General features: G+C 38.2%; 1 protein-coding gene across 1 annotated transcript in view; it reads left to right on the forward strand.

The window, feature by feature from the left end:
* The window catches only part of grm6a (glutamate receptor, metabotropic 6a), a 68,627-nt gene extending 57,137 nt beyond the window's left edge, over positions 1 to 11,490 (forward strand). Inside the window, 3 exon segments of the mRNA XM_036578080.1 lie at positions 1,702 to 2,013; positions 5,394 to 5,639; positions 10,694 to 11,490. Coding sequence (XP_036433973.1) covers positions 1,702 to 2,013; positions 5,394 to 5,636 — 555 coding nt within the window. The 3' untranslated portion in view covers positions 5,637 to 5,639; positions 10,694 to 11,490.
* The last annotated feature ends 257 nt before the right edge of the window (positions 11,491 to 11,747 follow it).

Below are 11,747 nucleotides of genomic sequence, written 5' to 3' on the forward strand. Positions count from 1 at the left end.
TCTGCCTTCTCAGATGCATCCTTAACACCACATCCTTGAAAACGCACACACATTGAGGCGCTTGTCTTTCATAGTAACAAAGCATAATATAATACATTTACTTACTCGCAAATATGAGCAAAACTGTCACATTTTACACCCCTATTAAAACATAAAAGAATAAGTGGCCTTTTTTTCATCTTCCCATGATGAAAGTAACAAATACAGTAAAGTAATAAGCCACAAGAGGCTGTGCATTACAATGATTTTATCAGGCACAATGGTTATTACTATTGTGTTACAGGTTATTAGGCACAATGCAAAGCAGAGTGAAACTCCTTAACCATGAAAAAATCACTAACACACAGCCTCAAGTGGCTTATTGCTTTTATACATACTGCTATAATAAAATATGATAGAATTCACAAGTATTCAATAAATAATTTATGAATTCTTAAGTTATTAACCTTTTATTCCACAGGGTATATTTTGGTTTTTCCATCTGAATTTACATGAACAAATCGTAAGGCAAATTATTTAATAACTGCATGAAATAAATGTAAATTTTTATTTTATTTATTTATTTATTTTTTGTAAAATTAACAGAAAATGTGTTTTATGTTCATACACATATCGTTATAGGCTTACAATTTACTGCTGAAAGCCAAAAATCTTAGACGCTCCTTGTATTTATTTATAAAAATAATTTTTACAGAGCAGATCACTGAAAAGACGCCACTTGTTTATAGTTCATAGCCCAGATTTGTGGAAAAATGGGTCGACTTTCAGTAGAAAAAAAAAAAATTGTTACTTCTTCTTCTTTTATTATAAGGGTTTAGAATTACATCACCCATATATTTGACTAGAAAGAAGACAGTTACAGCTCTCATATGACACCCACCTTTAGAATGTAGCTTATGAAATATGAAAGTTATGAAGAATATGATGTAGTGCGTTTTGGAACCACCGGTGGTCTCAAGGAGTTGAAAAGGTTAATAAATATTAATCACGATAAACAATTAAGAATTAAAATACTAGATCCTGCACCCAAACAGTACATAACATGTCTAACAAATAGTCATTTGGGATTCATCCACATGTGCACAAATCCACACTGGACTAATACTTGGATGCAGAAGCCAGAATGAATTTTAGAATTTCATAGTGCACTACATAAGAATGAGGGAGCCATTTGAAATTGAAATATCAATAATTTAAAAATTAATAGTAAGCACATTTACTTAGCTAAAAACAGCAATGAAGAACACTTTCTGTTCCAGCCAATATTTTGGCCAAAATCTTGAAATACAGTGGTCAGAAAAAGGCATTTCAGATGAATGTCCAAAAGAAAAACAAAAACTTGAGTACATGTGCACACACCCCAACATCAATGTGTAGACACACTGTATAAGGCAGATATTCTAGTATCAATATAATTTAATATAAAAAGAGTATTTTTCATGACACGGTGATGCGGGGTGTGTTACATCAGCCATCCTCGACAGCTACCTTATCAAGAGCAGACATTTGAGTGGACAGTTTGGCTATATAACCAGGACTCTGGCCCAAAGTGCATTTGCTCTATGAGTATTTGTTCCCCAGATCAAATCTATTTAATGACCCCTCTATTAGAGCGAGTGTTCAAAGTTATACTCACTCTAACATCTTCCAGTGCACTGCTTTGGAGACTCACTCCAGTTCTCCATCCTCTTCCTCCCACAGGTAGTAGGAGTGTTCATCTGGTTCGGGGTGGTACCGCCCCACACCATTGTGGACTATGAGGAGCAGAGGCCACCAAATCCGGAGCTGGCACGAGGCATCCTGAAGTGTGACATGTCTGACCTGTCGCTTATCTGCTGCCTGAGCTACAGCATCGTGCTGATGGTCACCTGCACCGTCTATGCTGTCAAGAGCAGAGGCGTTCCCGAGACCTTCAACGAGGCCAAGCCCATCGGCTTCACCATGTACACCACCTGCATCATCTGGCTGGCCTTCGTGCCCATCTTCTTCGGCACGGCACAGTCCACGGAGAAGGTGAGAGGGACCCCTTGTAGCGCCTGTCTTGGTGTAGAACTTAGCTTCTGTTATTTGCTGCTTAAAATATGTTCATGTTGACTATAACAAATAACCTGAACATACATTTAGAATGTGAATAATTGTTGAAGTAACCTGTTGTAGACATGCCTACTTGCCTCCTACAGTGGTGTCACCAAAGCCTCAATTAGGATTTTCCAATTAAAGACAGGAAACCCCCATCAGATGATGTATCTTGAAAGTGGAAGGAACTTTTGAAAAAGTGTTTTGTGTTGGGCCCCCATTAACTGCTAACTGACTAATGCAGAAGGAAGAAGGAAGCCAGATAGTTAACATTACTGCTTGGAAGCCAAATATCACGTCTGTATTTATTACTTTTACATCAGAGCACGCATGATTGATACTGGAGTGAGCAAAAATTGATAGACAACAACATAAAAAATTATACAAAATCATGAAGTTTACTGCATAACATGACAAATAACACATTAAATGCTATTTTAGGTCGGAATGCCCCTTTAAGAAGTATATTTTATTTGAGCCACCTATCAAGCAACATAAACTTTTTTAGCTATGCGGATGACACCCAATTATACATTTCCATTCCTTCTAATGATCAAGACTCTGTAGACAGACTATCCAGCTGTGTGTCAGATATTTCTCAGTGGATTTTTCCAAAATTTGGAAATTTTCTACAATTAAATCATGAAAACAGACATACTGATTGTTGGTACAAAAACAGAAAGCTGCTTTATGAGAAACCTGGTTCTTTAGCTTCATATACCAAGCCTGAAGTATGAAACCTGGCCTTAGACTCTGAGCTCCGTTTTATTCCGCATGTAAACGCAGTCACTAAAGTAGCTTTCTGTCATTTGAGAAATATCGCTAGAGTTCGGCCTTTTCTATCTCAGAGCGACGCAGAGAAACTTGTTCATGCATTTGTTACAAGCAGAGTTGATCACTGTAATGATCTTCTTACTGAACTTCCTAAGAAAACTATACATCCCTTACAACTCGTACAAAATGCATCAGCACAGATCATAACAGGCTCTAAATGACCTTAAAGCACCTACTTACATCACAGAGTGTCTGTCTGTTTATGTTTCAACACGTGATCATAAATCTGCAGATACTGACCTTCCACAAACACCTTCTGTATAATACAGAAAACATGGAGAGACTCGTTCAGTTATTATGCTTCTAAACTGTGGAACTAAATTCCACCTTTTATTAGACAGTCAAGCTCAGAGCTCACTTTTAAGAAGCATCTAAAAACATCTCTTTAACTTAGCATATTCAGTAACTGCAGTGACTTCAATGTACTGGCTGAGCTATTCTTAGGTTATAGAAGTGTATAATTAAACTTTGGGCCCACCAGTGGGCTCTGACCATTTAAGGGGTTAACTTTCAATTTCTCTCTGTGCTCAGTATAAAACCTGTTTCTCCATTCATTTCTTATGTCATCCTCAGTTCCTTCAAAATGCAAGGAACCATGCAGAGGATGTACCTGCACAGAGGAAAACCACTGCAGTTTTCATTTACCCCCCTCCTAGTATCTTTCTCCAGCTCAGCTCTAACTCGTCAACAAAGGGCCGACAGTTTAGCGACTACTTAAGCCCCTAAGTAGAGAAATTATGTAAAACGAAGTCATTTCAATATGAATGCGCCAAAGTGAGGAGCAACCTGCCAGACCCGTGATAACACGCCAAAGTTGTGTCTCACGCAATTTCTCTTTTGAAGAGACCTTTCATATGGCAATGAGCAAACACAGGAAGGGATGAGACGTGCAGGAAAGAAAATGTTTCCTCCCCCCTCTTTATCTCCTGAAGACACACCATGACATGGAGACAAAGGCCCTGCTTCATAGCAGCAAGGGGTTTAATTGTGGTGGGAGGCTGATAAAGAGGAGCGTGGGGGAGCTGGAGAAACAATGTCTTTACCCGTCTTAATAAACCTAAGAGGAGCCGCAGCGGGAATTAAGAACCACAGCATTAGTTGGCTGTGTGCACCCTCCGCCAGGTGGACCCCCACCAAGGCCTGCAGTACTTTTTTGCTTTTGCAGTGACACTGTGCACAATATTCCCTGCTGGGAATTGTCTTTGGGGTTTTATTTATTCATTATCCCCCCTTGGCGCCTGTATATACACATGCTATTTCAGAGTCAATTCTGGTCTTTCATGTAAAAACAGGGTTTTAACAGTAGATTTAAATAATTGAAAGTGGTTTAAAATAGTTCAGTTTCTAGGACTCATGTTCAGTGTGGTAGCACTGGTTCTGAATCAGAACACACAAGGATTAAGGACTGGAAAGAAAGCAGGAAACTGATCCAAGATTTCAGTATATATCTGTAAGTTATAATCACATTCATTACTGCATATATTCAAGTCATGAAGGCGCTGATAATAATCTGATGAGCTGATGAAAATAGAAGATCCAATTTACACAATTTTCCACTTAACTCCACATGTGGTTAATCGGCCAAGACATATCCGGTGTCCAAATTTTGCTTCTTTTCTTTAGCACTGGAGCTTGGACCTGATGTTGCTAACAACCCAAATCTTTTCCGTGAATACATCCCCAAAATTTCTCTCAACTCGCAAAAACTGCATTCAGGTCATTTCTAAAGGCCCCATATTCCACATTTTTCTTGCATTTCATTTTATCTCCTTTTGACCCAACATAATTTATTTAACATGCTGTTTGTGTTGCTGTGCTTTTAAGACTGATATATTCAAATGATGTTCTGTTCTGATTGGCTGTCCTGTATTGTGCCTCATTCAAAAAGCAGTTTGGGATGAAACACTTCTTATAACGTCAGCATGAATGGGCGGGGCTAAACTATCATATGCTGAATTGGTGGGTGAATTCCAAACAGACTGTTATTGCACCTTAATTTCCATATATGGACTGGGAAGTCAATAATACATTTTAAATCTTTAACAATGTTTACATACTACATTAAACTCTTTTATTTAAAAAGGTGGTTTGGTTTTCCACGATATGGGCCTTTTAAGGTTGCGCAGACTTGTCAAAGTGGTCTAGGACACAGTATGACTTATGTATGGGGATGTATTTGCAAAACAATTTGGGTGACTATTGACTTCTAGTGTTTGTTATCTACATATCTACACCTTGGCTGATTAGCTAGATCTGGGCTAAATAGAAATTCACACAAATTTGACTTTTTTCTGAAACATTCCTTTAAACGCTGGGGCGGGTCCACACTCATAACTACATAACTTACATATTAACTTACAATAACAAGCCATAAGATTAATAACCGAATAGTAAACCCTAATGTTTAAGAGATTAAGCCAAAACCTGAGCAGACAACTTCATAAACGTTTAACTGAAACTTGTACTGTGTGTGTGACTTTCAGATGTTCATCCAAACGACCACTCTGACCGTGTCGATGAGCCTGAGCGCCTCCGTGTCTCTGGGCATGCTCTACATGCCCAAAGTGTACGTCATCATCTTCCACCCTGAGCAGAATGTGCAGAAGCGGAAGCGCAGCTTCAAGGCCGTGGTGCAGGCCGCCACCATGTCCACACGCCTCTCGCAGAAGTCCAACAGCGACAAGCAAAACGGCGAGACCAAGCTGGAGCCGGACCGGATGCAGTAGCAGGTAACCCCAACTCCCGCCCCAGCTCGGGGTTTCTCAAAATGGAGAGTGCTGGTCTCCTGAGGCACTGCAGGAGGGCTAAGCTCTGTGGACTCTGTGCAGATTTAGTTTAGATCTATCTTTAGGGCTAATTAGTGGCAGTTAAAGGTGGAGGCGCTGTGGCACCTCTCTGGAGACGATGTCATATAGAGGCCTAGTTATTATAGTAGATGGACATTACTGCACTCATATTCAGGCTGTTCACTTTGTATTCTGATCTACATCCACTGTTCACACATAAAAATATGCTGAACTGATGTTTGAAATGAATGTATGCAGATCATAAAGTCATAAATTTTCATAAAATCAATTTATGCAGGTTTTAAAGTAATTAAAGTACTGTGTAAAAGTTCATCAGGTTCATGTTAAAATGGCCACTGAGTTATTTTTTAGTGTCGGGAAAAAAGCAGATAACATATATTAAACAGAAAATTACACAAAACCCACAAAATACTAACTATAAAATCAAACCTACCAGTAATTTAATTTGTCCATTCTTTACTTTTGTGCACTATCCTGCCACTTTAACTGTTTCTGTCCATCCTCCCTCTGTGAGAATGCTACAGCACTATGGGTTTGAAAGGATGTTCAGCTGTCAAAAAACTGTTACTGAGGAAAAGACAGAGAAAAAAAGAACATTTGCACTAGAACACAGAAAATGGACATCTGAGACGTGGAGGTTTTCTGGTCTGATGCAGGGGTCGGCAACCCAAATGTTAAAAAGAGCCATTTAGTCAAGTTTCAGCAAAAATCAAACCACCTTGGGAGCCACATTTCATGTCCATTTTGTTGAAGTAACGTTTCACCATCTTGGCTGTAAATATTTCTCAGTATGTGCTAATGTACTAGTATAGGTAAAAATATATAAACGAAAACACAGACTTACTTTGCTCTGCTTTAAGGTTTAGTTCAGCTATAGCCACTTTTCTCGCATCTCCAGCAGGAAACTTTTCCTCAAAAGTAGAACAGTTTCCTGTAAAATGTCTCTTAATTTTCGACTTTTTATGAGGCTGAAGTCGCTTCTCATTCACCAGCTTCTTGTTCGAATTTTCCCCTTCCATCTTAAGTGGTGCCTGAAGCACCAGAATGTAGTTAACTATGTAGCTAACTGTTGCACCATTTAAGGTGGAACAGTGAAATTCGAACAAGAAGCTGGCGAATGAGAAAGTGACTTCAGCTTCATGACTTTTTAGTGTTTGTCAGTTTCTCGTTGCAGATTAAACGTATCAGGAAACCAGCTGGAGTGATTATGAATGCAAATAAGTCCATTCGTCTCCAAATTATTGATGTTCGTCTTAAATCTTTCTCTTTGCCGTTTCGTTAGCTATTAGCTAGACGAGATTGTTGACTGCGTTGCCATGGTGACCAGCAGTCTGTGTGCCAACCTTCAGGGTAAAAGGGTGAATTAGCAGTTCTACATTAACTCCAACGTTTAAGACCATTTACTGTTAAACTGCGTTGAACGATCAGCAGAGCTTTATTTTACTGTAAAGGAGGATTATTTTATTTTTACCTACAAATCTAATTCTGCTGTGGAGCCGCAACAGGGCAGTGAAAGAGCCGCGTTTTGTCGACCCCTGGTCTAATGAGTCTAAATTTGTAATCAGGATTACTTTCATTGCGAGAAGCAGAAAATTCAACCAACTTCTAAGACTGAACTTTGGAAGTCTCACGAAAAGAACGGAGGCTGTAAAGGCAATGGGTGATCACACTAAATACAGAAAAATGTAATATAACATTTAGCCGTTGTAATTTTCTGTTAAACATAGATGTTTTTCTGCTTTCTTCCTGCTATTTTGATTGGAAATGAAATAAATGACTTTGGCACTGTGCTGTACATTGATTTGCACCTAAAAAATCATACGAGAGGGCCCGCAACGAAAGTTCACTGCTCTTGGAGTTTTACTCTTAGTACTGATACGGGATTGTTAGGAAATTTAATGCTGTTAATCCCGTATTTAAGGTGTTGTGAATCTTTAGGCAAGTGCCCCCTGGTCAATATATGCAAGACTTGCATACCACTCTCTCTCACGCTCTCTCTCTCTCTCTCTCCCTCTCTCTTTCTCTGTCTCCTGTCCTTCTAAATCTCTGCTAAGCTCTTTTACGTTGATTTTCCACTTGCCCTCTATCTCTGCAGAACACACTCGCTCTCTCTTCCAGCTGCAGCACATCTCATTACTTCACTATTACTTGAGCCTTTGAAAAAAATACCACTAAGCTTGCATAAAAATTCCCCGAAATAGTGATAGTTGATATGGATATTCCCACACTGCATGAAGACATTAGGGCGTGTAAGTAACTTAATTAAACTTGAATCATAAAAGACAAAGGAATAAACCTGGAGGGAGAGTTTAGGAAATGTAAAATAAACAACTAAATCATTTTCTGTAGAGTGAATTTTAACACCCGGAGAACAACAGGAAAACTGCAGCTGTGTTTCTGAATTATTCCACATTAAAGGGGCATTCAGCCCTAAAACGAGCATTTAATATGTTAATTGTTGAGTTATGTAGTATTCCATAGCACAGTATGGCATCCCGCAGCCTCATCAGTCTGACAGAATAAATTATTGTATTGTTGTTATGCTTTTGTCCATCAGTGTTCACAATAATACCCAGCATGAATTGCACAAACACTTCATACAACCATTGGAAAACCCTGTAGAACCTGTCAAAGGTTTTATTTAACCATTTCCAACCATTTGCCTCCCTGGCATCCCAGGATTAATTGTACTTATCATCCAGTACCTGGTGTGGCTAATCAATATTTCATTATATTAAGGTGCCTAAGACCTTTGCACAGTACTGTACATCTGTGGTGCTAGCCACTATTACTGATAGCTGTCTGCTTTGTCTTCTGGTGTTTTATTACAACTGTAAGTGTCCTTGGGTTCTTGTAGAGCACTATATAAGTTTCATGTATTATTGTTAAGCATTAACCTCAACTGGCCATCAAAGAGCCCACCCCAAAGTATTCATCCTGAAGCACTTGTAGGCTTTCAGAATTACTTCCACCTTTGCAATACATCATCTGAAGGTAATTTTCCCAGTCTTCGGAAAACCTGGCTTTAGAAACTACTGCTGTAAGAGGCAAGTAGACATGTTTACAACATATATCAATGGTTAAATTAGTCATTTTTGCCAGAGTGTCCCTTTGAAGAACCCTTATCCCACATTTGGTTTGTATTTTATTTTTTCCTTCTGAGCTCCACTTACAACATTTTTGTGGGTTGTACCAAAAACAGTCAATGCATTTGTATATGACCATTTTCCAACCTCTCTTTATCCCTTACGCTCTTAAAAAATATGGTTTTCATGGTTTCTTTAGTAAAGACAATGGTTCTAAGTTTAACCATGAACACTCAAAGAACCATTTGCCTGCTTAAAGAGCTGTGGCATGGTGAAATTATTCTTCAGATTGATGGACACTGTGTTGTATATGGTTATATATAGCGCCAAAAAGGGTTCTTCTATTGTTACAATGTCAAGATGTCAACAGTGGTGCTAATATAGAACCCCTTTCATTGTCCATCAATCTAAAGAGCTATTTCATCATGCAAAGAAGCCTTTTAGCATGCAAATGGTTCTTTGAGTGTTCGTGGTTCTATATAGAACCATTGTCTTTACTAAAGAACCCTTGAAGAATCATCTTTTTTTTAAAGGTGTAGAATTAACCTGTTTTTGTTACTCTACCTTTAACACTGACACACACACACACACACACACACACACACATATATATATATATAAAATGAGCATAAATGAGCTTTGTTCCGATTGGCTGCTATGTATTGTGCTTTAGAATTAGAATTGAATTAGAAATTGGAAATATGGGTGGGTGGGGCTAAACTGTTGCGGGCTGAAATAGGAGGATATATGTAAATGTGTTGGTTTTTATGACTTCACAGAAACAGTGAATTCAAAACAGGCTGCTTAGGTTTGAACCACAAAGTTAGATGTTTTGAGGGAATGTTTCGAAACGTCCGCAATATTACCACATCATCATAAGCTCTTTTATTTCAAGAAACTGAGAACAATTCAGTTTTCCATTATATGGGCCTTTTTACTAAACACACTGAATTCACACAGTGCAGGATCAGATTAGCCTGAATGAGGAAAGGGCTCTGAACTGCTTACTCTTTGCAACTGTCATTGCATAAGGTAACAGATAATTATCTCATAGTTCATCTTTCTACCTAAAACAGCCTTATAAGGAGAGATTAATAAACGTCTGTCATTGAATAGGTGAATTTCTTCTGTTCTTTTCATCATATCATATTAACCACGTTAGTTTGATATCATGGATGTTATCGTTTTCATTTTCAAACAGGATATTGAAAAGAAGCAAGCGTGCCATGAGTAATCTGTCATCATAAGATGAGTAATAACGGGGCATAAGAAAAGCACCAAGAATGATTACTTTATAAATACACAGTATATCACTGCTGTCGGAACAAAACCTTGTATCTCCATTTTTGTCGTTTTTCAGGTTTTTTGGGTTTTTTTTGTGTGTAAATTTCATGATGATTGGACCAAAAGAAACGGCCCAAAATGACTTGGAAAAACGTTTGGTTCCACTGACTTACATTAAAAGTAAAGTATGTTTTTTCCTTTTCCTGTAAAGTTATCATTTTGGAGATACGAGGTTTTGCTCCGACAGCAGCGATATGTTCATTGCGATGTAATCAAACCTCAGAAGATGTTTTAGAGGTGTGAACAAGTCAAACAAGAATTTTGACTTTTAAATGGTTTAGTATTATGATTCATGCTTAACCCTTTAAAATCTGTCTTATTACAAACTAAGGCTTATTATTCAGTAAATACAAGGACGTCAATGCAAACTGGCAGAGCTATTCTTCGGTTATAGAAGTGTGTAATAAATGTTTGGGCCCTGGCCATTTAAGGGGTTAATATGACCAGAAATATGTACTAACAAGGTTATAAAGGTCAGTTTTGAGTTCAGGTTGACTTTAACTTTGCATTGCTATTCATTGCTGTTGTTTTTGTGTATGCCAACAGGTGACCCAGAGTGACACCCTCGGCTACGGTGAACAGAAGGACTGCATTAAAGGGAAACTTCAGCAGAACTGCAGACACTTGATTTTCATATGAGGGTGACTATAAGGATGTGGCACAAACTGCAAAAGCAGCAAAGCACAGAAGAAATATGAACCTTTCTGAAAAAAAGCCGTTCCTGAGCCGCTTTATTTAAACCTGAAAAGTCTTGATGAGACATTTTTTGTCTGGACGAACTGTTTTTGGTGGCAGAGGATCGCTTGGAACACATTTCAGACACTTCTTGCTTACTTTTGTTACTGGCAAAAAAAAAAAGGAATGAGGAAAATGTTTGTAAGTCAGTAGTACGCCTGATCTAGCAGTGCAGCATGGGATGTTCATTGGCGTGTTTGTGCGTTGGTGTTGTCATGCGGCCGTGGCCGACAGGACTCCTCTAGAATCCATTCCACCGTGTGTAAACTCTCCCGATCTACAGATTACAGGTGTTAACCAGCAGTGAAGTAAAATCATCGCTCATCTACTGTTACAAATCTAACATCGTGTCAGCTTTCCAAGATTCCGTCTCAGAATGTAGGCTTTATTTCAGTCTGTATGTTTATTTCAGAGAAGATCTCTGCTACATATGCTGACCTGTTCTTAACATGAGTCGGTGCAATGTAAGTTCTTTAATATCTTCATTTAGGGCATATTTATATATAAACACAATATTTATAAAGTAGGACTATTTATTTAAATTATAAAGTATCAAATTCATTTTAAGTTCAGTCATCTATTTTTTCATCATTGCTAAATAATTTTTATGTACAGACCTATTTATTTTTAGACCTTTTGGCCAAAGATAAGTGTTGGTGCTCTTTGAAAAACACTTACAGTATTAAACGAGAGCCACTACAGCACATTCAGATTCACTCCACCCATCACATTTAATTTATATTTATTTTTAAGATCTTTAGGCACTAAAGATATACAGCGCAGTCCAAAAGTCAAAGAGCACCCTTTATTTATTTATCCAGTCAAAACAACCATTATGTACAAGAAATGAATTTATTGACATCTG

The sequence above is a fragment of the Colossoma macropomum genome, unplaced genomic scaffold (genome assembly GCF_904425465.1).
Source record: "Colossoma macropomum unplaced genomic scaffold, Colossoma_macropomum, whole genome shotgun sequence".
Classification (NCBI taxonomy): Eukaryota; Metazoa; Chordata; class Actinopteri; order Characiformes; family Serrasalmidae; genus Colossoma; species Colossoma macropomum.